The sequence below is a fragment of the Thunnus maccoyii genome, chromosome 15 (assembly GCF_910596095.1).
Source record: "Thunnus maccoyii chromosome 15, fThuMac1.1, whole genome shotgun sequence".
Lineage (NCBI taxonomy): Eukaryota > Metazoa > Chordata > Actinopteri > Scombriformes > Scombridae > Thunnus > Thunnus maccoyii.
Genome location: NC_056547.1, coordinates 8,956,026 through 8,983,590, shown reverse-complemented (window position 1 = coordinate 8,983,590; position 27,565 = coordinate 8,956,026). Strand labels below are relative to the sequence as shown.

The 27,565-nt window shown below is 41.6% G+C and overlaps 1 protein-coding gene across 2 annotated transcripts; it reads right to left on the bottom strand.

Moving 5' to 3' along the window:
- Window positions 1-136: 136 nt before the first annotated feature.
- eppk1 (epiplakin 1) lies at window positions 137-27,565 on the bottom strand. Of its 2 annotated transcripts, XM_042434913.1 has the most exons (4): window positions 27,468-27,565; window positions 21,883-22,005; window positions 15,120-20,397; window positions 137-14,042 (listed from the first exon to the last, which is right to left on the bottom strand). In XM_042434913.1, exons 3-4 carry the CDS (start codon window positions 20,389-20,391, stop codon window positions 1,120-1,122), a joined length of 18,195 nt encoding a protein of 6,064 aa, XP_042290847.1. In that variant the 5' UTR covers window positions 20,392-20,397; window positions 21,883-22,005; window positions 27,468-27,565; the 3' UTR covers window positions 137-1,119. The 2 variants fall into 2 exon arrangements, with proteins under 2 accessions (XP_042290847.1, XP_042290846.1); XM_042434912.1 differs by having other exon boundaries at window positions 137-20,397.

Below are 27,565 nucleotides of genomic sequence, written 5' to 3'. Positions count from 1 at the left end.
TGTGAGCCCATGTGAGAGCTCTTCAACCAAGAAATTTAATTTGTACAGTATGTGGTGTACTGAGCTTCACACACCAAAACCAGCATGACAGCTCCAAAAATGTCAAATTTATTGAATAGAAGACAAGATATAGTACTCACATCTCACTTATTTATTGGGCCACACAATGAAACAGTTTAGAAAATAAAGGTTTTACAATAATATTAAAATCCAGTAAATGCATGGCTGGAATCCAGGTGAAGTCAGAGCAGGCCTAGCATAACTAATTGTCACTCTACTCCCATTTTACTTGAGTAGAAAATACAACATATTTCAATATAATAAAGCTCTAGGCCAAATGTTACAAAATATAACTAAGTCCAGCTTCTGTAGGCAAGGTAAAAGTAGGGTTAGCTCATCTAGTTGCGTTAGATTTGATGCATGGATTTGTGTGTGTAAGAACAATCAAATCTATAGATCCCTCAAATTGCATAAACCAACATTAAATCAAGGAAATTATGTATAAAATTCAAAATTTGTGATCTTTGACAGTCACTGCCATGTATGTATACAAAGAATACCAGTATTGTGTATCAGATAAGGACTGACAACAAAAAAGACTTGGGCCAAAAATATATCCCATATTTTTCAATGTTAACTTATCCTGAAGTCACAGCAGACATTTGACATATCAAATGCAGTTATAATTTATAACATTTAAGTCCCAATGTGTTGAATTTTAATAAGATCGCGGCATTTTCTCAATTTGTTCAGAAATTACACAACTGTTCATGAAAAATGTTTTAAGGCACATGGTGAACAAAAAGTAGTTTGTTTTTTTAACAGAAACATCTATTCCTGTGATAGCATAAACCATTTTCTCTGACACGTTTTTCATTCTATTCTCCAATCATGCATCACCATGAGTATTACATACAGCACAATATACATGTCATTTTCTCACAAACTTTCTTCAGCCACAAACTATTCAAAGAAGCAATGCAGTAATTTGTTGTGAGATTATTTTGGGACAAAGAGAGAAAATAGTCCTAAGTGCAATAATGAGTAACCTACACTAAAAAAGCATCAAGTGATGCAAGCAAAACACAACAACAAATGTTTCTAAGAAAGGTCTTTTCCTCACTTATGCAAGGGCAATAAAGAAAGGCCTGTGATGGGATCTGTGACACATCTCTCAACCAGCTGGAGATAGGTGAGGTTCTCTTGTGTGTTGGGATCAAAAAAGCCCTTGGTATCATCATCAGGATCAGACAGAATCTGGTTCATTTCCTCATCAAAGTAACCTCTTTGGTATGCCACCTGTACAGGCACTCTGTGACTGTGCACTGGGTCAATTATTCCTCCTGTGGCAATTTGTGCTTCAAGGAGACGAATTCCATGATCTTTGACTATGAGATCTTTTTTCAGGGCCTGAAACAAAGATATTGTGTTTCCAGTGTAGGGATCTTTGTATCCTGTAACTGCTCGTTCTGCTGAAAGCAGTTTGTTTTTCCACTCACTGCCAACCACTCCTTGGGCTACAGCTTCCTCTACGGACAGTTTCTTGTTCTTCATTGGGTCAATGACAAAGCCAGTGGCAGCTTGGGCTTCCAGCAGTACCAGAGATGTACCAGGGGTCAGTAGGCCTTTGCTTTTGGCTTCATGGATGCTTAGGGTCTTTTTGGTGGACTGCAGGTACACTCCTGCAATGCTGTTGGTCCCCTCCAAGTACTTCCGGACAGAGTCCATTTCACTCACTTCTCTCACTGTGACTTTTCCAGCGCTAAGATCTTTGTAGAGGTCCTCATTGATGATTTGTGATTCAAGCAGCTCAGTAGCACTGACATCCTTTCTTATTCCATGGAACTTTTCAACTTGACTTGTCTCTGTGATTGTAGTAGTTATAGTAGTTTTTGTTGTGCTGCTGTCCACTTTTGTTTCTGGTACTTGATATTTGGTGATTGATGATGATGATGAGGTTGTTGTGGTCTGCTGCTGAATGATCGTCAAGATGATCTCCAAGAAGCGTTCAATTGTGATCGCCCCAGACTTGTACTGTTGCACAAGCTCTCTCCTCTTCTCCTCTGTGATGTATTTGGAGTACAAGAGATCCCACAGTGACACTGTTATTCCATGATATTTCCCCCCTGCTCTAGTTGTTGTTGTAGATTTCAGAATGAGTTTTGTTGCCTCATCCACAAAGAAATAAAACTCGCCTTTCTTCACAATGACCAGCAAACTAAGGCCTGTGATGGGATCTGTGACACATCTCTCGACTAGCTGGAGATAGGTGAGGTTCTCTTGTGTGTTGGGATCAAAAAAGCCCTTGGTATCATCATCGGGATCAGACAGAATCTGGTTCATTTCCTCATCAAAGTAACCTCTTTGGTATGCCACCTGTACAGGCACTCTGTGACTGTGCACTGGGTCAATTATTCCTCCTGTGGCAATTTGTGCTTCAAGGAGACGAATTCCATGATCTTTGACTATGAGATCTTTTTTCAGGGCCTGAAACAAAGATATTGTGTTTCCAGTGTAGGGATCTTTGTATCCTGTAACTGCTCGTTCTGCTGAAAGCAGTTTGTTTTTCCACTCACTGCCAACCACTCCTTGGGCTACAGCTTCCTCTACGGACAGTTTCTTGTTCTTCACTGGGTCAATGACAAAGCCAGTGGCAGCTTGGGCTTCCAGCAGTACCAGAGATGTACCAGGGGTCAGTAGGCCTTTGCTTTTGGCTTCATGGATGCTTAGTGTTTGTTTGGCGGACTGCAGGTACACTCCTGCAATACTGTTGGTCCCCTCCAAGTACTTCCGGACAGAGTCCATTTCACTCACTTCTCTCACTGTGACTTTTCCAGCGCTAAGATCTTTGTAGAGGTCCTCATTGATGATTTTCGATTCAAGCAGCTCAGTAGCACTGACATCCTTTCTTATTCCATGGAACTTTTCAACTTGACTTGTCTCTGTGACTGTAGTAGTTATAGTAGTTTCTGTTGTGCTGCTGTCCACTTTTGTTTCTGGTACTTGATATTTGGTGATTGATGATGATGATGAGGTTGTTGTGGTCTGCTGCTGAATGATCGTCAAGATGATCTCCAAGAAGCGTTCAATTGTGATCGCCCCAGACTTGTACTGTTGCACAAGCTCTCTCCTCTTCTCCTCTGTGATGTATTTGGAGTACAAGAGATCCCACAGTGACACTGTTATTCCATGATATTTCCCCCCTGCTCTAGTTGTTGTTGTAGATTTCAGAATGAGTTTTGTTGCCTCATCAACAAAGAAATAAAACTCGCCTTTCTTCACAATGACCAGCAAACTAAGGCCTGTGATGGGATCTGTGACACATCTCTCGACTAGCTGGAGATAGGTGAGGTTCTCTTGTGTGTTGGGATCAAAAAAGCCCTTGGTATCATCATCGGGATCAGACAGAATCTGGTTCATTTCCTCATCAAAGTAACCTCTTCGGTATGCCACCTGTACAGGCACTCTGTGACTGTGCACTGGGTCAATTATTCCTCCTGTGGCAATTTGTGCTTCAAGGAGACGAATTCCATGATCTTTGACTATGAGATCTTTTTTCAGGGCCTGAAACAAAGATATTGTGTTTCCAGTGTAGGGATCTTTGTATCCTGTAACTGCTCGTTCTGCTGAAAGCAGTTTGTTTTTCCACTCACTGCCAACCACTCCTTGGGCTACAGCTTCCTCTACGGACAGTTTCTTGTTCTTCACTGGGTCAATGACAAAGCCAGTGGCAGCTTGGGCTTCCAGCAGTACCAGAGATGTACCAGGGGTCAGTAGGCCTTTGCTTTTGGCTTCATGGATGCTTAGTGTTTGTTTGGCGGACTGCAGGTACACTCCTGCAATACTGTTGGTCCCCTCCAAGTACTTCCGGACAGAGTCCATTTCACTCACTTCTCTCACTGTGACTTTTCCAGCGCTAAGATCTTTGTAGAGGTCCTCATTGATGATTTTCGATTCAAGCAGCTCAGTAGCACTGACATCCTTTCTTATTCCATGGAACTTTTCAACTTGACTTGTCTCTGTGACTGTAGTAGTTATAGTAGTTTCTGTTGTGCTGCTGTCCACTTTTGTTTCTGGTACTTGATATTTGGTGATTGATGATGATGATGAGGTTGTTGTGGTCTGCTGCTGAATGATCGTCAAGATGATCTCCAAGAAGCGTTCAATTGTGATCGCCCCAGACTTGTACTGTTGCACAAGCTCTCTCCTCTTCTCCTCTGTGATGTATTTGGAGTACAAGAGATCCCACAGTGACACTGTTATTCCATGATATTTCCCCCCTGCTCTAGTTGTTGTTGTAGATTTCAGAATGAGTTTTGTTGCCTCATCCACAAAGAAATAAAACTCGCCTTTCTTCACAATGACCAGCAAACTAAGGCCTGTGATGGGATCTGTGACACATCTCTCGACTAGCTGGAGATAGGTGAGGTTCTCTTGTGTGTTGGGATCAAAAAAGCCCTTGGTATCATCATCGGGATCAGACAGAATCTGGTTCATTTCCTCATCAAAGTAACCTCTTCGGTATGCCACCTGTACAGGCACTCTGTGACTGTGCACTGGGTCAATTATTCCTCCTGTGGCAATTTGTGCTTCAAGGAGACGAATTCCATGATCTTTGACTATGAGATCTTTTTTCAGGGCCTGAAACAAAGATATTGTGTTTCCAGTGTAGGGATCTTTGTATCCTGTAACTGCTCGTTCTGCTGAAAGCAGTTTGTTTTTCCACTCACTGCCAACCACTCCTTGGGCTACAGCTTCCTCTACGGACAGTTTCTTGTTCTTCACTGGGTCAATGACAAAGCCAGTGGCAGCTTGGGCTTCCAGCAGTACCAGAGATGTACCAGGAGTAAGCAGGCTTTTGCTTTTGGCTTCATAGATGCTTAGTGTTTGTTTGGTGGACTGCAGGTATACTCCTGCAATGCTGTTGGTCCCCTCCAAGTACTTCCGGACAGAGTCCATTTCACTCACTTCTCTCACTGTGACTTTTCCAGCGCTAAGATCTTTGTAGAGGTCCTCATTGATGATTTTCGATTCAAGCAGCTCAGTAGCACTGACATCCTTTCTTATTCCATGGAACTTTTCAACTTGACTTGTCTCTGTGATTGTAGTAGTTATAGTAGTTTCTGTTGTGCTGCTGTCCACTTTTGTTTCTGGTACTTGATATTTGGTGATTGATGATGATGATGAGGTTGTTGTGGTCTGCTGCTGAATGATCGTCAAGATGATCTCCAAGAAGCGTTCAATTGTGATCGCCCCAGACTTGTACTGTTGCACAAGCTCTCTCCTCTTCTCCTCTGTGATGTATTTGGAGTACAAGAGATCCCACAGTGACACTGTTATTCCATGATATTTCCCCCCTGCTCTAGTTGTTGTTGTAGATTTCAGAATGAGTTTTGTTGCCTCATCCACAAAGAAATAAAACTCGCCTTTCTTCACAATGACCAGCAAACTAAGGCCTGTGATGGGATCTGTGACACATCTCTCGACTAGCTGGAGATAGGTGAGGTTCTCTTGTGTGTTGGGATCAAAAAAGCCCTTGGTATCATCATCGGGATCAGACAGAATCTGGTTCATTTCCTCATCAAAGTAACCTCTTCGGTATGCCACCTGTACAGGCACTCTGTGACTGTGCACTGGGTCAATTATTCCTCCTGTGGCAATTTGTGCTTCAAGGAGACGAATTCCATGATCTTTGACTATGAGATCTTTTTTCAGGGCCTGAAACAAAGATATTGTGTTTCCAGTGTAGGGATCTTTGTATCCTGTAACTGCTCGTTCTGCTGAAAGCAGTTTGTTTTTCCACTCACTGTCAACCACTCCTTGGGCTACAGCTTCCTCTACGGACAGTTTCTTGTTCTTCACTGGGTCAATGACAAAGCCAGTGGCAGCTTGGGCTTCCAGCAGTACCAGAGATGTACCAGGAGTCAGCAGGCTTTTGCTTTTGGCTTCATAGATGCTTAGTGTTTGTTTGGTGGACTGCAGGTATACTCCTGCAATGCTGTTGGTCCCCTCCAAGTACTTCCGGACAGAGTCCATTTCACTCACTTCTCTCACTGTGACTTTTCCAGCGCTAAGATCTTTGTAGAGGTCCTCATTGATGATTTTCGATTCAAGCAGCTCAGTAGCACTGACATCCTTTCTTATTCCATGGAACTTTTCAACTTGACTTGTCTCTGTGATTGTAGTAGTTATAGTAGTTTCTGTTGTGCTGCTGTCCACTTTTGTTTCTGGTACTTGATATTTGGTGATTGATGATGATGATGAGGTTGTTGTGGTCTGCTGCTGAATGATCGTCAAGATGATCTCCAAGAAGCGTTCAATTGTGATCACCCCAGACTTGTACTGTTGCACAAGCTCTCTCCTCTTCTCCTCTGTGATGTATTTGGAGTACAAGAGATCCCACAGTGACACTGTTATTCCATGATATTTCCCCCCTGCTCTAGTTGTTGTTGTAGATTTCAGAATGAGTTTTGTTGCCTCATCAACAAAGAAATAAAACTCGCCTTTCTTCACAATGACCAGCAAACTAAGGCCTGTGATGGGATCTGTGACACATCTCTCGACTAGCTGGAGATAGGTGAGGTTCTCTTGTGTGTTGGGATCAAAAAAGCCCTTGGTATCATCATCGGGATCAGACAGAATCTGGTTCATTTCCTCATCAAAGTAACCTCTTTGGTATGCCACCTGTACAGGCACTCTGTGACTGTGCACTGGGTCAATTATTCCTCCTGTGGCAATTTGTGCTTCAAGGAGACGAATTCCATGATCTTTGACTATGAGATCTTTTTTCAGGGCCTGAAACAAAGATATTGTGTTTCCAGTGTAGGGATCTTTGTATCCTGTAACTGCTCGTTCTGCTGAAAGCAGTTTGTTTTTCCACTCACTGCCAACCACTCCTTGGGCTACAGCTTCCTCTACGGACAGTTTCTTGTTCTTCACTGGGTCAATGACAAAGCCAGTGGCAGCTTGGGCTTCCAGCAGTACCAGAGATGTACCAGGAGTCAGCAGGCTTTTGCTTTTGGCTTCATAGATGCTTAGTGTTTGTTTGGTGGACTGCAGGTATACTCCTGCAATGCTGTTGGTCCCCTCCAAGTACTTCCGGACAGAGTCCATTTCACTCACTTCTCTCACTGTGACTTTTCCAGCGCTAAGATCTTTGTAGAGGTCCTCATTGATGATTTTCGATTCAAGCAGCTCAGTAGCACTGACATCCTTTCTTATTCCATGGAACTTTTCAACTTGACTTGTCTCTGTGATTGTAGTAGTTATAGTAGTTTCTGTTGTGCTGCTGTCCACTTTTGTTTCTGGTACTTGATATTTGGTGATTGATGATGATGATGAGGTTGTTGTGGTCTGCTGCTGAATGATCGTCAAGATGATCTCCAAGAAGCGTTCAATTGTGATCGCCCCAGACTTGTACTGTTGCACAAGCTCTCTCCTCTTCTCCTCTGTGATGTATTTGGAGTACAAGAGATCCCACAGTGACACTGTTATTCCATGATATTTCCCCCCTGCTCTAGTTGTTGTTGTAGATTTCAGAATGAGTTTTGTTGCCTCATCAACAAAGAAATAAAACTCGCCTTTCTTCACAATGACCAGCAAACTAAGGCCTGTGATGGGATCTGTGACACATCTCTCGACTAGCTGGAGATAGGTGAGGTTCTCTTGTGTGTTGGGATCAAAAAAGCCCTTGGTATCATCATCGGGATCAGACAGAATCTGGTTCATTTCCTCATCAAAGTAACCTCTTTGGTATGCCACCTGTACAGGCACTCTGTGACTGTGCACTGGGTCAATTATTCCTCCTGTGGCAATTTGTGCTTCAAGGAGACGAATTCCATGATCTTTGACTATGAGATCTTTTTTCAGGGCCTGAAACAAAGATATTGTGTTTCCAGTGTAGGGATCTTTGTATCCTGTAACTGCTCGTTCTGCTGAAAGCAGTTTGTTTTTCCACTCACTGCCAACCACTCCTTGGGCTACAGCTTCCTCTACGGACAGTTTCTTGTTCTTCACTGGGTCAATGACAAAGCCAGTGGCAGCTTGGGCTTCCAGCAGTACCAGAGATGTACCAGGGGTCAGTAGGCCTTTGCTTTTGGCTTCATGGATGCTTAGTGTTTGTTTGGCGGACTGCAGGTACACTCCTGCAATACTGTTGGTCCCCTCCAAGTACTTCCGGACAGAGTCCATTTCACTCACTTCTCTCACTGTGACTTTTCCAGCGCTAAGATCTTTGTAGAGGTCCTCATTGATGATTTTCGATTCAAGCAGCTCAGTAGCACTGACATCCTTTCTTATTCCATGGAACTTTTCAACTTGACTTGTCTCTGTGACTGTAGTAGTTATAGTAGTTTCTGTTGTGCTGCTGTCCACTTTTGTTTCTGGTACTTGATATTTGGTGATTGATGATGATGATGAGGTTGTTGTGGTCTGCTGCTGAATGATCGTCAAGATGATCTCCAAGAAGCGTTCAATTGTGATCGCCCCAGACTTGTACTGTTGCACAAGCTCTCTCCTCTTCTCCTCTGTGATGTATTTGGAGTACAAGAGATCCCACAGTGACACTGTTATTCCATGATATTTCCCCCCTGCTCTAGTTGTTGTTGTAGATTTCAGAATGAGTTTTGTTGCCTCATCCACAAAGAAATAAAACTCGCCTTTCTTCACAATGACCAGCAAACTAAGGCCTGTGATGGGATCTGTGACACATCTCTCGACTAGCTGGAGATAGGTGAGGTTCTCTTGTGTGTTGGGATCAAAAAAGCCCTTGGTATCATCATCGGGATCAGACAGAATCTGGTTCATTTCCTCATCAAAGTAACCTCTTCGGTATGCCACCTGTACAGGCACTCTGTGACTGTGCACTGGGTCAATTATTCCTCCTGTGGCAATTTGTGCTTCAAGGAGACGAATTCCATGATCTTTGACTATGAGATCTTTTTTCAGGGCCTGAAACAAAGATATTGTGTTTCCAGTGTAGGGATCTTTGTATCCTGTAACTGCTCGTTCTGCTGAAAGCAGTTTGTTTTTCCACTCACTGCCAACCACTCCTTGGGCTACAGCTTCCTCTACGGACAGTTTCTTGTTCTTCACTGGGTCAATGACAAAGCCAGTGGCAGCTTGGGCTTCCAGCAGTACCAGAGATGTACCAGGAGTCAGCAGGCTTTTGCTTTTGGCTTCATAGATGCTTAGTGTTTGTTTGGTGGACTGCAGGTATACTCCTGCAATGCTGTTGGTCCCCTCCAAGTACTTCCGGACAGAGTCCATTTCACTCACTTCTCTCACTGTGACTTTTCCAGCGCTAAGATCTTTGTAGAGGTCCTCATTGATGATTTTCGATTCAAGCAGCTCAGTAGCACTGACATCCTTTCTTATTCCATGGAACTTTTCAACTTGACTTGTCTCTGTGATTGTAGTAGTTATAGTAGTTTCTGTTGTGCTGCTGTCCACTTTTGTTTCTGGTACTTGATATTTGGTGATTGATGATGATGATGAGGTTGTTGTGGTCTGCTGCTGAATGATCGTCAAGATGATCTCCAAGAAGCGTTCAATTGTGATCGCCCCAGACTTGTACTGTTGCACAAGCTCTCTCCTCTTCTCCTCTGTGATGTATTTGGAGTACAAGAGATCCCACAGTGACACTGTTATTCCATGATATTTCCCCCCTGCTCTAGTTGTTGTTGTAGATTTCAGAATGAGTTTTGTTGCCTCATCCACAAAGAAATAAAACTCGCCTTTCTTCACAATGACCAGCAAACTAAGGCCTGTGATGGGATCTGTGACACATCTCTCGACTAGCTGGAGATAGGTGAGGTTCTCTTGTGTGTTGGGATCAAAAAAGCCCTTGGTATCATCATCGGGATCAGACAGAATCTGGTTCATTTCCTCATCAAAGTAACCTCTTTGGTATGCCACCTGTACAGGCACTCTGTGACTGTGCACTGGGTCAATTATTCCTCCTGTGGCAATTTGTGCTTCAAGGAGACGAATTCCATGATCTTTGACTATGAGATCTTTTTTCAGGGCCTGAAACAAAGATATTGTGTTTCCAGTGTAGGGATCTTTGTATCCTGTAACTGCTCGTTCTGCTGAAAGCAGTTTGTTTTTCCACTCACTGCCAACCACTCCTTGGGCTACAGCTTCCTCTACGGACAGTTTCTTGTTCTTCACTGGGTCAATGACAAAGCCAGTGGCAGCTTGGGCTTCCAGCAGTACCAGAGATGTACCAGGGGTCAGTAGGCCTTTGCTTTTGGCTTCATGGATGCTTAGTGTTTGTTTGGCGGACTGCAGGTACACTCCTGCAATACTGTTGGTCCCCTCCAAGTACTTCCGGACAGAGTCCATTTCACTCACTTCTCTCACTGTGACTTTTCCAGCGCTAAGATCTTTGTAGAGGTCCTCATTGATGATTTTCGATTCAAGCAGCTCAGTAGCACTGACATCCTTTCTTATTCCATGGAACTTTTCAACTTGACTTGTCTCTGTGATTGTAGTAGTTATAGTAGTTTCTGTTGTGCTGCTGTCCACTTTTGTTTCTGGTACTTGATATTTGGTGATTGATGATGATGATGAGGTTGTTGTGGTCTGCTGCTGAATGATCGTCAAGATGATCTCCAAGAAGCGTTCAATTGTGATCGCCCCAGACTTGTACTGTTGCACAAGCTCTCTCCTCTTCTCCTCTGTGATGTATTTGGAGTACAAGAGATCCCACAGTGACACTGTTATTCCTTGATATTTCCCCCCTGCTCTAGTTGTTGTTGTAGATTTCAGAATGAGTTTTGTTGCCTCATCAACAAAGAAATAAAACTCGCCTTTCTTCACAATGACCAGCAAACTAAGGCCTGTGATGGGATCTGTGACACATCTCTCGACTAGCTGGAGATAGGTGAGGTTCTCTTGTGTGTTGGGATCAAAAAAGCCCTTGGTATCATCATCGGGATCAGACAGAATCTGGTTCATTTCCTCATCAAAGTAACCTCTTTGGTATGCCACCTGTACAGGCACTCTGTGACTGTGCACTGGGTCAATTATTCCTCCTGTGGCAATTTGTGCTTCAAGGAGACGAATTCCATGATCTTTGACTATGAGATCTTTTTTCAGGGCCTGAAACAAAGATATTGTGTTTCCAGTGTAGGGATCTTTGTATCCTGTAACTGCTCGTTCTGCTGAAAGCAGTTTGTTTTTCCACTCACTGCCAACCACTCCTTGGGCTACAGCTTCCTCTACGGACAGTTTCTTGTTCTTCACTGGGTCAATGACAAAGCCAGTGGCAGCTTGGGCTTCCAGCAGTACCAGAGATGTACCAGGAGTCAGCAGGCTTTTGCTTTTGGCTTCATAGATGCTTAGTGTTTGTTTGGTGGACTGCAGGTATACTCCTGCAATGCTGTTGGTCCCCTCCAAGTACTTCCGGACAGAGTCCATTTCACTCACTTCTCTCACTGTGACTTTTCCAGCGCTAAGATCTTTGTAGAGGTCCTCATTGATGATTTTCGATTCAAGCAGCTCAGTAGCACTGACATCCTTTCTTATTCCATGGAACTTTTCAACTTGACTTGTCTCTGTGATTGTAGTAGTTATAGTAGTTTCTGTTGTGCTGCTGTCCACTTTTGTTTCTGGTACTTGATATTTGGTGATTGATGATGATGATGAGGTTGTTGTGGTCTGCTGCTGAATGATCGTCAAGATGATCTCCAAGAAGCGTTCAATTGTGATCGCCCCAGACTTGTACTGTTGCACAAGCTCTCTCCTCTTCTCCTCTGTGATGTATTTGGAGTACAAGAGATCCCACAGTGACACTGTTATTCCATGATATTTCCCCCCTGCTCTAGTTGTTGTTGTAGATTTCAGAATGAGTTTTGTTGCCTCATCAACAAAGAAATAAAACTCGCCTTTCTTCACAATGACCAGCAAACTAAGGCCTGTGATGGGATCTGTGACACATCTCTCGACTAGCTGGAGATAGGTGAGGTTCTCTTGTGTGTTGGGATCAAAAAAGCCCTTGGTATCATCATCGGGATCAGACAGAATCTGGTTCATTTCCTCATCAAAGTAACCTCTTTGGTATGCCACCTGTACAGGCACTCTGTGACTGTGCACTGGGTCAATTATTCCTCCTGTGGCAATTTGTGCTTCAAGGAGACGAATTCCATGATCTTTGACTATGAGATCTTTTTTCAGGGCCTGAAACAAAGATATTGTGTTTCCAGTGTAGGGATCTTTGTATCCTGTAACTGCTCGTTCTGCTGAAAGCAGTTTGTTTTTCCACTCACTGCCAACCACTCCTTGGGCTACAGCTTCCTCTACGGACAGTTTCTTGTTCTTCACTGGGTCAATGACAAAGCCAGTGGCAGCTTGGGCTTCCAGCAGTACCAGAGATGTACCAGGGGTCAGTAGGCCTTTGCTTTTGGCTTCATGGATGCTTAGTGTTTGTTTGGCGGACTGCAGGTACACTCCTGCAATACTGTTGGTCCCCTCCAAGTACTTCCGGACAGAGTCCATTTCACTCACTTCTCTCACTGTGACTTTTCCAGCGCTAAGATCTTTGTAGAGGTCCTCATTGATGATTTTCGATTCAAGCAGCTCAGTAGCACTGACATCCTTTCTTATTCCATGGAACTTTTCAACTTGACTTGTCTCTGTGATTGTAGTAGTTATAGTAGTTTCTGTTGTGCTGCTGTCCACTTTTGTTTCTGGTACTTGATATTTGGTGATTGATGATGATGATGAGGTTGTTGTGGTCTGCTGCTGAATGATCGTCAAGATGATCTCCAAGAAGCGTTCAATTGTGATCGCCCCAGACTTGTACTGTTGCACAAGCTCTCTCCTCTTCTCCTCTGTGATGTATTTGGAGTACAAGAGATCCCACAGTGACACTGTTATTCCATGATATTTCCCCCCTGCTCTAGTTGTTGTTGTAGATTTCAGAATGAGTTTTGTTGCCTCATCAACAAAGAAATAAAACTCGCCTTTCTTCACAATGACCAGCAAACTAAGGCCTGTGATGGGATCTGTGACACATCTCTCGACTAGCTGGAGATAGGTGAGGTTCTCTTGTGTGTTGGGATCAAAAAAGCCCTTGGTATCATCATCGGGATCAGACAGAATCTGGTTCATTTCCTCATCAAAGTAACCTCTTTGGTATGCCACCTGTACAGGCACTCTGTGACTGTGCACTGGGTCAATTATTCCTCCTGTGGCAATTTGTGCTTCAAGGAGACGAATTCCATGATCTTTGACTATGAGATCTTTTTTCAGGGCCTGAAACAAAGATATTGTGTTTCCAGTGTAGGGATCTTTGTATCCTGTAACTGCTCGTTCTGCTGAAAGCAGTTTGTTTTTCCACTCACTGCCAACCACTCCTTGGGCTACAGCTTCCTCTACGGACAGTTTCTTGTTCTTCACTGGGTCAATGACAAAGCCAGTGGCAGCTTGGGCTTCCAGCAGTACCAGAGATGTACCAGGAGTCAGCAGGCTTTTGCTTTTGGCTTCATAGATGCTTAGTGTTTGTTTGGTGGACTGCAGGTATACTCCTGCAATGCTGTTGGTCCCCTCCAAGTACTTCCGGACAGAGTCCATTTCACTCACTTCTCTCACTGTGACTTTTCCAGCGCTAAGATCTTTGTAGAGGTCCTCATTGATGATTTTCGATTCAAGCAGCTCAGTAGCACTGACATCCTTTCTTATTCCATGGAACTTTTCAACTTGACTTGTCTCTGTGATTGTAGTAGTTATAGTAGTTTCTGTTGTGCTGCTGTCCACTTTTGTTTCTGGTACTTGATATTTGGTGATTGATGATGATGATGAGGTTGTTGTGGTCTGCTGCTGAATGATCGTCAAGATGATCTCCAAGAAGCGTTCAATTGTGATCGCCCCAGACTTGTACTGTTGCACAAGCTCTCTCCTCTTCTCCTCTGTGATGTATTTGGAGTACAAGAGATCCCACAGTGACACTGTTATTCCTTGATATTTCCCCCCTGCTCTAGTTGTTGTTGTAGATTTCAGAATGAGTTTTGTTGCCTCATCAACAAAGAAATAAAACTCGCCTTTCTTCACAATGACCAGCAAACTGAGGCCTGTGATGGGATCTGTGACACATCTCTCGACTAGCTGGAGATAGGTGAGGTTCTCTTGTGTGTTGGGATCAAAAAAGCCCTTGGTATCATCATCGGGATCAGACAGAATCTGGTTCATTTCCTCATCAAAGTAACCTCTTCGGTATGCCACCTGTACAGGCACTCTGTGACTGTGCACTGGGTCAATTATTCCTCCTGTGGCAATTTGTGCTTCAAGGAGACGAATTCCATGATCTTTGACTATGAGATCTTTTTTCAGGGCCTGAAACAAAGATATTGTGTTTCCAGTGTAGGGATCTTTGTATCCTGTAACTGCTCGTTCTGCTGAAAGCAGTTTGTTTTTCCACTCACTGCCAACCACTCCTTGGGCTACAGCTTCCTCTACGGATAGTTTCTTGTTCTTCACTGGGTCAATGACAAAGCCAGTGGCAGCTTGGGCTTCCAGCAGTACCAGAGATGTACCAGGAGTCAGCAGGCTTTTGCTTTTGGCTTCATAGATGCTTAGTGTTTGTTTGGTGGACTGCAGGTATACTCCTGCAATGCTGTTGGTCCCCTCCAGGTACTTCCGGACAGAGTCCATTTCACTCACTTCTCTCACTGTGACTTTTCCGGCGCTAAGATCTTTGTAGAGGTCCTCATTGATGATTTTCGATTCAAGCAGCTCAGTAGCACTGACATCCTTTCTTATTCCATGGAACTTTTCAACTTGACTTGTCTCTGTGATTGTAGTAGTTATAGTAGTTTTTGTTGTGCTGCTGTCCACTTTTGTTTCTGGTACTTGATATTTGGTGAATGATGATGATGATGAGGTTGTTGTGGTCTGCTGCTGAATGATCGTCAAGATGATCTCCAAGAAGCGTTCAATTGTGATCGCCCCAGACTTGTACTGTTGCACAAGCTCTCTTCTCTTCTCCTCTGTGATGTATTTGGAGTACAAGAGATCCCACAGTGACACTGTTATTCCTTGATATTTCCCCCCTGCTCTAGTTGTTGTTGTAGATTTCAGAATGAGTTTTGTTGCCTCATCAACAAAGAAATAAAACTCGCCTTTCTTTACAATGGAGAGTAAGTTTAGGCCTGTCATCGGATCAGTGACACACCTCTCAACCAGCTGGAGATATGTGAGATTCTCTTGTGTGTTTGGATCAAAAAAGCCTTTGGTATCATCATCAGTATCAGACAGAATCTGGTTCATTTCCTCATCAAAGTAACCTCTTTGGTATGCCACCTGTACAGGTACTCGATGGCTGTGGACTGGGTCAATTATTCCTCCTGTGGCAATTTGTGCTTCAAGGAGACGAATTCCATGATCTTTCACAATGAGATCTTTCTTCAAGGCCTGAAATAAAGATATTGTGTTTCCAGTATAGGGATCTTTGTATCCCGTAACTGCTCGTTCTGCTGAAAGCAGTTTGTTTTTCCACTCACTGCCAACCACTCCTTGAGCTGCGGCTTCCTCCACTGAGAGTTTTTTGTTGTTCACTGGGTCAATGACAAAACCTGTGGCAGCTTGGGCCTCCAGCAGAGTCAGAGATGTACCAGGGGTCAGCAGGCCTCTGGTTTTGGCCTCATAGATGCTCATAACTTTCTTTGTAGACTCAACTCTGACACCTGCTATACAGTTGGTAGCTCCAAGGTACTTTTGTATCGATTCCATTGTGTCAACATTGTCTTCAGTTACCTCCCCTTGTATAATCTGGGTGAAAAGCTCCTTTGAGATAATTTTTGACTCATACAGCTCACTGGCTGAGACCTGCTTTCTTAGTCCTTTGAATTTTTTTTCTTTGGATGATACCTCAGTAATGATCACCGTGAGTATTTCAATGATCTCCTCTATTTTCATGGCTCCTGTCTTGTATTGTTTTATGAGCTGCTCCCTCTTTTGCTTTGATATGTATTCAGAGAGCAACACTTCCCACAATGTCACCTGTTTGTTTTTAAATTTCCCTGCATTTATGGCAATAGTTTTGTTTTTGAATGCATTCTCTATCTGCTCATCTGTGTGAAATATGGAGGATTTCTCTTCATACAGGGGTAGAAGAAGAAGCCCAGTTTCAGGATCTTTCTCACTTCGTTTCATCAACTGAAGGTAGGAGAGGTTTTCTTTGGTATTTGGGTCATAGAATCCCCTTGCATCATCAGTGGGGTTCAACAGAATGTTGCTTATTTCCTCATCCAGATATCCCTTTTTAATAGCAACATGAATAGGCAGTCTGTGACTTTGATTCGGGTCAATGATTCCTCCAGTTGCTATCTGTGCCTCAAGAAGACGAATGCCATCACTTCTTTGAATCAACTGTTTATTCATAGCTTCAAACACTGATACTGTTGCATCTGTGTATGGATCTTTATAGCCAGTGACAGCTCGTTCAGCTGAGAGAAGCTGCTCATGTACATCTGGTCCAATTACTTTCTCTTTTGCTGCTTCATCAACAGTATAGAACTTGTTTTTGAGAGGATCGATGACCCATCCTGTTGCAGCTTGTGCTTCAAGCAGTAGAAGTGCAATGCCAGGTGTCAACAGATCGTTCTTTTTTGCTTCATATATGCTCATTATTTTCTGGGATGGATGAACCTTGATTCCAGCAATTCTTCCGGTTCCATTCAGGTATCCTCTCACAGATTCGCGTTGGGTTACTTCTTCGAAAGAGAGTTTTCCTTCTTTCATCTGTTTGAATGTATCTGCATCAATAATATCAGAATCCAGTAGTTGTTGTGCAGAGACAGGCTTTCTCAAGCCCATTATCATTTTGGGAGTTTCACTCTTCTCCAGGTTTTCAATGGTAGAAATCACTAATGTGATTATGGTGTGTGTGCTAATCTTCCTTGTTCTGTATTTTTCAATGAATTCAAGCCGCTGATCCTCAGTGAAGTACCTTGAGTGAATCAAGTCCCATAGGGAAATTGATTTTCCTGAGTAGCGTCCTACTGATATGCTCACACCTGTCTTTTCAAACTCTTGCTTTATCTCTGTGTCAGTGTACATTTTTGCCTTTGTTCCCACAGCTTTTGGTGTGTCATTCAGTGGCAGGAGAAACAGTCCTGTTTCCTCATCTTTTACGCATCTACCCAACATCTCCATGTATGTGAGATTGTCTTGTGTCTTTGGGTCAAAAAAGCCTTTTGTGTCATCAGTTGGGTCAGATAGGATTTGATTAAGTTCTGCATCAAAATATCCTTTTCTGTATGCAACCTTGAGAGGTAAGTGAAGACACTTTAAGGGATCAATGATACCACCTGTTGCAATCTGGGCCTCAAGTAAACGGATGCCATGTTGTTTGACTATTAGATCCTTTTTCAAGGCTTGGAAAAGTGAGATCTTTTGGCCAGTATATGGATCTCTGTAACCTGTGACAGCCCTCTCTGCAGACAAAAGCTTTTCATACACCTGTGGACCAATTACCTTTTCTCTGAGAGCTTGTTCCACTGTAAGTTTTTTGTTTTTCAAAGGCTCAACAATGAACCCAGTGGCTGCTTGTGCTTCAAGGAGGCAAAGGGCAGTGCCAGGTGTGAGAATACCAATTCTCTGTGCCTCAGAGATGCTTAACTTCTGATTGGAGGGTTGCAGTATCACCCCAGCTACGCAACTTTTTCCTTGTAGGTAGTTTCTCACACTGTCCATTTTCATCACCTCAGTGCTTGTCATCTGTCCACCAATCAAACTGTTGTAAGTGTTTTCATCCAAAATGTCAAGCTCCACAAGATCCACAACAGAGACCTCTCCCCTGAGGCTTTCAAAGTTCAGCCCTGCTTGCTGTTTTATTTCCTTACTCTCGATGATCTCCAAAATGGTCACAATGATTTGCTCAACTGTGATTTTCCTTGACTTGAAGAGTTTGAAAAACTCCTGTCTTTTGTCCTCAAAGATATACTCTGAATTGATAAGATCCCACAGTGTTGTGTGCTTGCCCCTGAATCTGCCATACTTAACAGTAACTGTTGTTGTTTTGAATATTTCCTTAATGTTGTCATCTATGTTAATTTTGTTACTTTTGCTTTTGAGTGGCAAGAGACACAGACCTGTACTGGGGTCTGTGACACATCTGGCCATGAGCTGCAAGTATGTCAGGTTGTCATGGGTGTTGGGGTCAAAGAATCCTTTGGTGTCATCACTTGAATCACTCAGGATCTGATTCATTTCCTCATTAAAGTATCCCCTCTTGTAGGCCACATGGACAGGAATGCGATGGCTGTTCACAGGGTCAATGATCCCACCAGTGGCAATTTGTGCCTCCAGGAGTCGAATTCCATGGTCTTTTAGGATGAGGTCTTTTTGCATGGCTTGGAACAAAGAGATTATTTTGCCATCATATGGATCTTTGTACCCAGTGACCGCTTTCTCTGCTGAGCGGAGCTTTTGACAGACATCAGGGCCCACAATCTTTGCTTTGACAGCATCATCCACTGAAAACTTTCTGTTTCCAATTGGGTCAATAATGAAGCCTGTTGCTGCCTGTGCCTCCAGTAGAATCAGAGCAGTTCCTGGCATCAGTTTTCCTTTTTGTTTGGCCTGGTAGATGGTCATGATTTGGGAATCAGGAAGAAGAATACCTGCAATACTGTCTTTCCCCTGTAAGTACACATTTATGTTTTCATCTTCTATAACTTCCTTCACAGACTTTTTCCCCTTTTTCAGATCCTCGAGGACCTCCTCACTGATTATATCTGCCTCCACAAGCTGTTTGGCTGTGACAGTTTCTCTGATGCCTTCAAAGACGACTTTAGTTGTTTTCACAGACTTCTCTATGACTTCCAGGACCATTGTGATGACCATCTTGATATTGAGCTTCCCCTCTCTATACTTTTGAATGATGTCTCGCCTCTGGTGTTCATCAAAGTATTCTGACATCAGTAGTTCCCACAGAGATACTGTCATTCCCATGTACTTTCCACAGGTCACTTTCACCCTCTCCTCTTTGAAGGCCGTTTTAGTTTGGTAGTCAATGAAGTTGAAATTCAACCTGTCTGACTTATTAAGGAGAGGAAGGAGGCACAGTCCAGTGACAGGATCAGTGACACACCTTTCCATCAGCTGAAGATATGTGAGATTATCTTCTGTGTTTGGGTCAAAAAACCCTTTTGTGTCATCCCCTGAATCCTCTAGTATGGTGTTCATTTCTTCATTGAAATAACCTCTCTTGAAGGCAACTTCTGTGGGAAGTCTGTGACTGTTGATTGGGTCTATTATTCCACCTGTGGCAATTTGTGCCTCAAGTAGGCGGATCCCATGTTCCTTTACGATCAAATCTTTTGACAGTGCTTGAAACAGGGATATAGTTTCACCTGTGTATGGGTCCTTGTATCCAGTTACTGCTCGCTCAGCAGAAAGCAGCTTTGCATGACATTCTGGGCCAAAAAGTTTGTTTTTGATGGCCTCATCTACAGTGAACTTTTTATTTTCTACAGGATCAATCATGAATCCTGTTGCAGCTTGTGCCTCTAGTAGAACTAGTGCTGTTCCAGGCATCAGTATGCCTTGCTTCATGGCTTGATAAATGCTCATTCTCTGATTGGATGAGAGTACTGCAATGCCTGCAATACTGCCTTTGCCCTCCAGGTATTCTTTCACCGTCTCCATCAACATCACATCCTGTGTTGTGGTCTTCCCCTTCTGTAGGTCATCAAATATTTCTTTGTCAATGATCTTTGATTCAAAAAGTTCAGTGGAGGAAATGCCTCTTCGCAGACCTTTGAAGGTGATGCAGACAGGAAGGAGCAATAGTCCTGTGTCAGGTTCTTTAATGCATTTCTCCAGGAGGTTTTGGTAGTTGAGATTTTCTTGTGAGCTTGGATTGTAGAACACTTTGAGCTCTGACATCTGGTCATTGAGCAAACCTTTTTCATAGTAGCCCTTCTTAATCGCAGATTCAACTGAAATATTTGTCTTCTCCACAGGATCAAACAGGCCCTTTGTGGCTATCTGTGCTTCAAGCAGCCTCAATCCATAATCTCTTGGCACCAAATCTTTATGCATAGCTTGGAATACAGATATCATTTCTTTGGTGTAAGGGTCTACATAGCCACTGATGGCTTTCTCTGCTGTGAGGAGTTTCTCTTTCATCTCCGGTCCAACTATTTCCTCTTTAACAGCATCTGCGACAGAAAGTATTCGATTGTTTATTGGCTCTACGATACCCACTGTGGCAGCTTGTGCTTCAAGCATTGCTAATGCTGTTCCTGGCTTAAGCAGACGTTTTTTCATGGCTTGATAAATGGTTATCTTCTCCTTTGTCTTCTCCAGAAATATGCCACCCACAGGTCCACGGACTTCTGTGTAGCCATTTTGCTTCATCTCAGTATCTTGACTGATGGAGTCCATCTTGGCCTAAAGAGCGTTGATAACACAGAGACAGTTGCTTAAATTGGTTTGGATATTGCATGCATTGTCTCTAAGTAACATTAAAAATATCAACCACTACATTTCACAGATATGAATATTCTTGTCACAAGATACTCTGCACAGTATTAAAATCATATCTAATCCCTTATGATAGTATTTCCTAGTCCACCCTTTCACGATAATATAATATAATAATAATAATAATATTAAGTATTATTATTATTACCACTAGCTAAACAATAATGCAGTTCAGTACAACAGCCCTACAATAAAATCCCCCCTTCATGATAGTCATAATGTTCATTTTTTTGTTGAAACTGTTTTAGAGAGGTGTTGATAAAACTTTATGGATCTTTTTTAGGTTGTAGTTTATAATACTGAGACACTTGAAAGGTGTCTCTAATTTGTATCAGTGAGGGTGGACTATACTGGAAACAGCTAGCAGTACCTAATAAACCAGCAACTTAGTGTATATATGGATATACAAAATGACATGGTGTTTTTTTCATTTAGACTTAAATTTGTGCAATTATTCATCATATGCCTATTATTCAGACTTTCTCCAAATAGGATGTACTAAGAGGTTTTGTAAGATTAATTTATCTTACAGTTTTGTTTTGTTTTTTCACTTTTTTTTATCTTACAGTAGGATCACCTATACAGTATATCTTAATGAAATTTTAGGGTCTGGGCTGCTCATGAGTTTAGTATGGAATCCAAAACTCATCCTGGATTTTCTTGCATTTTGCATATCTTTGCATTCCCTCACAATGTTCCCTCTTGCTATTTTTACAAGTTTGACACAGATTACTTTCAATTATGGACTACTTGTAAACCTTGGTTAGCCTGATATGGTTCTTCGGCCATGACTTTATTGAATTTGTACTGTCTGCTTTTTATAATCTTTCAGTTGAAGCCAGAGTCTAAATATATTTTTGCCAAGAATGTAGTGTTTATTCTGTGAAGTAAATGCTAAGTTTTTGTTAATGAATAATGTAAACTTTTTGTCCTCCAAACTCTAAATGAAGAGAAGACAATGGCACAATACCACTTTAACAGCATGTTGAACATGTAAACATGATGTTCACTGTGGTTGGCGTCTGCTGATTTGGAATTGCAGCAAAAGTGTTTTTTCAAAGTAATTCAAACACTTTTGCAGAGAATGCAAAAGTATTTTAAACAAAATTTCCCACCATGGCCCCCGTGAGGATGTCATTCATAAATTAATGGCATTTGAGTTCAGCCCATAAAGTGTCAAAATAATTATTTGCCTGTGTGTGAAACTACAGAGGTATAGAAACATCCAACTTCAGTTTGATTTCCTCAAACAATAACAGCCCAAATATTAAGTTTTCACTTGGTGATGTGGGAAGGTAAAGGTTTCTTTTTCCCTTTAAAGTCAGAGAGCTGAACTTAAATGACAACCAATACAAAACAATATATGGTCTGTCTTCCAACTATATATCAAACCTTTTATTTTCCTTGTGAGTCTGGCAGCCTCCAATCTACGGATGCGATGCTCTGGGCCGTTCCAGGATAAAGACCAAAGGTTTCTAGGCTGGTCAGAGCCCCAAGGGCTTTGAAACTCTGTCCCTGTGAAGATAAGACAAGTGAGGTAAGTTTCATCTCAATCAAATCTCTCACGCTACATATTTATGACTTGAAATTATTATTACTTTATTTGTTTTTTATCTTTTATTGCAGCTGTGGATATACTTTTATTACATATCAGATTAGTTATCAACAGTAACAAGATTATGACAAAGATATTGATATAATTAAGTACAACTCTGAAGCCACAAGTTGTACACAGTCCAATACAAATGCTATTTTGCCATCAATGCAAGTTACCTCAATTGATACAAAACTTCTCTGAAATACTTTTCTGTTATTTGACATACACACTTTTCAGTGGTGAACCTTGACGATTAGAGCTAGGCCTTCAGCTCAGCCCCGCCCCCACCCCATGAAAAAAAACACACACCAAAAAAGCAGCAACAGGGCAAAAGATTTTGTGGGGGAGCATTACACTATTTAACTTAAAACAGTTACTACATGTGTACACAAAACTATCTTTATAAACCTACAATAACATTTAAGATGTAACTGGAGCATTACAAACAAAAACAAACAACATGACAAAGGAGCCTTGAATGAAGACATGACAAACATAACTGCAGCATGTGCGGTGAGCTAAGCTAGAAGCAACATAGCTCTGGCCTAGAGGGATGATTTTTGGTGCCACCCACTACATATCAAAATGTGTGTGACAAATTCACATGTGACTTTTTAAACAAACACACGGCTACAGCCTTCTGTCCTGGTTATGAAGTCCAAACTAATGAGTTAGCCAGTTAACCTTTTCTCTGCCTAGAGACAACAACAAAAAAATCTGATTGGATAATTCTATTTCGTGGTTTAAGGACAGTAACCCCTTTCATTTCTGAAGCAAACACGGTAGGAAATGAGGCTCCAATTAGAACTAGAAGAGAATAGTTAGTAAATGAAAGAGATTAAATGTAACATGTAAAATACTGATATGTTTGGCCTTTTCTGAGGGCCTAGAAGGCAGTACAGACTACCTTTTTTTGTAGATCCAAAAAGTCATTTTTAGCTATTTTTAATTAATCAAAATTGTCAAGAGATCTGCATAGTGAGTACTTCTAATAGAAGCTTTTATCCTACAGAATGTAAGTACCTCAATGCAATTTTTTGAATGTGGAGCCCAAGTAGACAGTAGTCTTTCCTCTGCATGCTTATAGTAATTAATGAATTAGTACATGTTGTGTGTACAAAGGTTATGTTTTATAAATTTTCAATTTTTTTTGTCCCTCCACAGATTAGAAAAGAAACGAACCCCCCAAACATTGTTCAAGTTCACAGAACTGTATTTTAAAGTCTTGTGGAGATCCCAAAGTTTCTAAAGATGAAACACACGTCAGGATGAATTTTGTGGAAATGTGTATAAAATGATGCACAGGACATCTAGAATATTTACATTTGATGGAACGGTGCAGCCATAAAAAACATGGAGTCATGAACGTCTTATACAAGCATCTTATACTAAATACAACAAAAACAAACTGAAACTCAATATATATGATGCCTCAAGACTATCAGAAGATGATGAACTTAAATGGGGGGGGGGGAATCAATTTAAAAGCTGATTTATTTACCAGATGGTTAAGACAGTAAATACATCAATAAAGTTTAAATCTAACCCTATCACAATTAAACAATTTGTGGATAATCTTTTTGTATTTTCAGTGAGGGAAGTTTTTCCTAAGAAAAGATTGAAATCAAAAGTAAAAGAGAAGGTAATGTATTGAATAAAAATGTGCAGAAGTCCCCAAAACATTCAAGTTTGAACACATTCAGTGCTGTGAAAGAAACTGTGGGCAGAATACTGTTTTCCACCCCGTCTGCTGATAGGTTAGCTGTGTTTTATGTGAAAGATGATGTCATACCAACCCTTAGCAGTGAACATAATCACTCTCACAAAAAGGGTGTGGAGTGGAATTTAGCCATGAAGTTCCCAACCCTGCTCACTGTTTTTATACTCAACAGAGGATAAATCTGGGCTGAGGACAAGGCTTTATTCTGTACATAATTATTTCCATATGTTACTTACTGTGTGGAAGTTTACAGAAAACCCCATTATATAGACATCTTCATTAGCTTTACTGCATGAGATGGAAATCACCAGCTGTCATTCAAGCATTTTCTTTAGAATAGCTGATGAGTACCACAGTGTTAAAAATAGTTCTCTACCTTCAGTCATGATCTCAGTAGACTAAAGGTGTGTACAGTTTTTCACTACACGCAGTGAGGCACCTGCAAGGTTGCAGTCACGACATCATAACTATGAAAACCTACAGGCCAAACAACATAAATGTTTGGACATATATAAAGCAGACTGAAGCCTGTCTATTTGTACAACAACAGCAGCAGCCCTGCAGTGCTGCAGTGTCTCAGTCCTTCAGCTGCTGAACTTGCTGTTTGACATGTCACTCACTTTGTAAATGTTTCAAAAGATGTTGAACATTCACTTTACATTTATTACACCCTATGAGTTTGCTTATCACATCATAAAGTCAAATACCACACCTGCACAAAGTTTTGAAGTTAAATATAGTACAGATGTTGAACATTGCCGCATTGTTTGCTGTTCACAGCCTGCTCTTTGCAAAGTACATAGGTACCACCTTTACCATCTTTACTTTCCTGCCCCGGAAGAGATAATATTGATTATGTAGAATAGTTCCCATGTAAAACTAAACACTTAATATTGAAGTTATCTTTTTTGCCTAGTATTGGACCTGCAGGACAAGTTTTTGCACTTGTATTGTCAGAAGAACAAGTACAGACATGCAGATACACCTCATTTTCTGTTTGCGGTGTATCATTAATTGAGTTCTAATTGGAGTTGCAACCAACAATTATTTCCATTATCGGATAATTGTTTGGTCTATAAAATATTTTAAAATATGAAACAGGGTCATTACAGTTTCAATTAGAGCCCAAGGCGGTGTCCTTAGATATCTTGTTATATTGAACATATTCACTTTACTATGATGTAAGACAAGAAAAAGCAGCAAATTCTCGCATTTTAAAAGCTGGAACCAGGTTCTGTTTGACAATTTTTGCTTGAAAATGACGATCGCTTATCAAAATAGTTGCCAATTCATTTCCTGTCAATAAACAAATCAAACTAAATCCAGTGACATCACCATTAATTTAACAGGTCATGAGAGCTCTATGTCAATACTGATTCATACTTTCAGCCTACACAGCAAATCCAATTGACTTTGAATTGATATTTCATGATAGATGACTGACAACCTTTTTAAACACATTTTACACCTGTAGTTTGATAAGGAAATGGTCTCCTAATTTGTTGATTAGAGAGTAAAATGGGTGAAACTTTTTTCCCAAGGAAGACATAATGAGTTTGACAAATACAAATTGAGATTACGCCTACTTGTCTAAATTAGTTATAAGACTTCTAACTGTTTGCCTGGGTCCAGACCTCTGAATCCACCCACTCCACTAAGTCGGGTTGACTTAAATGGAGTAACAAATAACAAGTAACAAGTTTATAATTCTGTCTGATATCAGGCAATCTAACTGTAGCTTTAACTGAGCCAAGAATCTGTCTGATTGACAAGAAGATTTGACGGTTGACAAGAACCCAAACCTGCTAACTCTGTGCCTCAAAGGAAAAAATTTGTTCATAAGATGACCTATTTCCTCTCACCTTTGGGTTACATAGAAATGGCTCATTGTATCATATCTGTGTCTTTATCATTGAACTGCATTCTTGATACCATCTCAGCCGAAAAAAACAGGAATGGATGAGGCAATGGAGTATCGTTTTGAGTGTTACATAATAGTTTCTGTGGCTGTAGAAAGTGTTGGATTCTCATTATGTGTGTCATTAGCTCAGGGGGAGATGTGGACAGTGTCTAGACATGTTGAGAGCCTTCATTCAGACATACACGCCTATAGGTTAAAAAAAAAAAGTGGTTATCTTTACGTGTGGTTAAAGGCAGTCAGCAATGAATGTTTGCTCTCCCCTTTTATCAGAAGGGTGTTGGCTGATAGTGCAGGATAAAGTTATTTATTCACGTCATTTGGCTTCAACAAGACTATCTCAGACCATAAATAAATGGACATACACACATAATGTTATTGTTATATAAAAGAGGACAGCTATACACTCAGTATAACAGTCGGTTAGTCAAGTGGGTGGTATGAGGTGGTAAGCTTATCTCGAACTTTCAGCTACTTAAATTAAAAATGTCATGACAGCTCTGTTGGAGCTCAGAATTCATCCCTAAGGGCTGCTTTATTACAGACAATTCTGCTGTATAAAGCAGGAATCTGTGTGCAACACCTGACCTGATGTTTAGGAGAACACAGAACATACTGTCAGATGTTGATGAAGTTAACAGTTAACTGTTAATGAGGTTACAGCTACTGTGCCTCGTGCGTAAATGCGCACAGCCTCTTTCTCATTTTGGAGACGCACTTATTGTTTCTGCTACTGTGTGATGCTGCAGCCAACTGTGACGCACGACCAGCTGCACATCAGTACTGATGTTTCTGCGATATCCCGGGTACACTCAGAGACACCTGAACAACATTACTGTAAGATTCATCTAACATGTTTCAGACCTGCCACATTAACAGCTGTATTTTATCATTTGACATTTCAGTAGATTATGTTATAGATGCGAAATACCGGAGAAGTAAAAGAAGCAAAATACACGAAAGCTGGTTTGTGATTGTGGAATTAAAGACCCGCAATTTGAGGCTTTTGTGCTCTCTGCGGTTTTCATTATGGATCAATCTATATGTTGATATGTGGAGAAAAGCCTGAAACACTGGAAACAGCTCCGCTCATTCAATCAGACGCAAAACAACGGCCCTCAGCTTCAAAACTTTATGGGTGTGTCTGTGCCGTCATCTCATCAGACCTTGAGATGGGACAGATAGTGAATGCAAATGATGCGCAATTCATGGTGTTATCAGCGACCACAACCCATTCTTTGTGAATTCGCTCGTTACTTTTTATTTGACCAAGCCGACAACTATACTTTAAAACACGGACAGCGGCACCGTTTACCTGAGGGTCGACTCACGGTATACTTCCAAGTTCGAGACTGCCTTGTACTCTGAGAATATCCCATATTGTTTACGGTTTTTGTTAATTATACACAGATTAGCAGTGACACACACACACACACACACACACACACACACACACACACGCTCCATTCAGTGTCACGTCAGCACAAGCAGACGGAAAAAAAATACCCACCGCGCTGGCATGAGAAAGACCAGCTATATGACAAGTTTTTGGTACGAACTAAATATTCATAAAAACCAACTATTTCAGCTTTGCCGAACACCGTATCCTCCCTCATCCTTACATAAAACAACACTCTCATTGAAAGAACTGGCCTTTCTTTGACAACTTTCACATATAAACTTAAAAAATAAATAAATGTTATTGCAATTTTCATTACCAATCTCAAAGAGCTTGTTCTTACCAGAGGGTGTTGCGGAAGTCCCAACTCTACGCTGGTTAGCGGTCTGTCACAGCTGGAGTGAGAGACATTGGGATTCCCAACATCTCAGAGGAAGTCCT

Bases quoted from the DNA above. Each gene is read 5' to 3' on its own strand.
- eppk1 (XM_042434912.1), bottom strand. From the start codon at position 20,391: ATGGACTCCATCAGTCAAGATACTGAGATGAAGCAAAATGGCTACACA.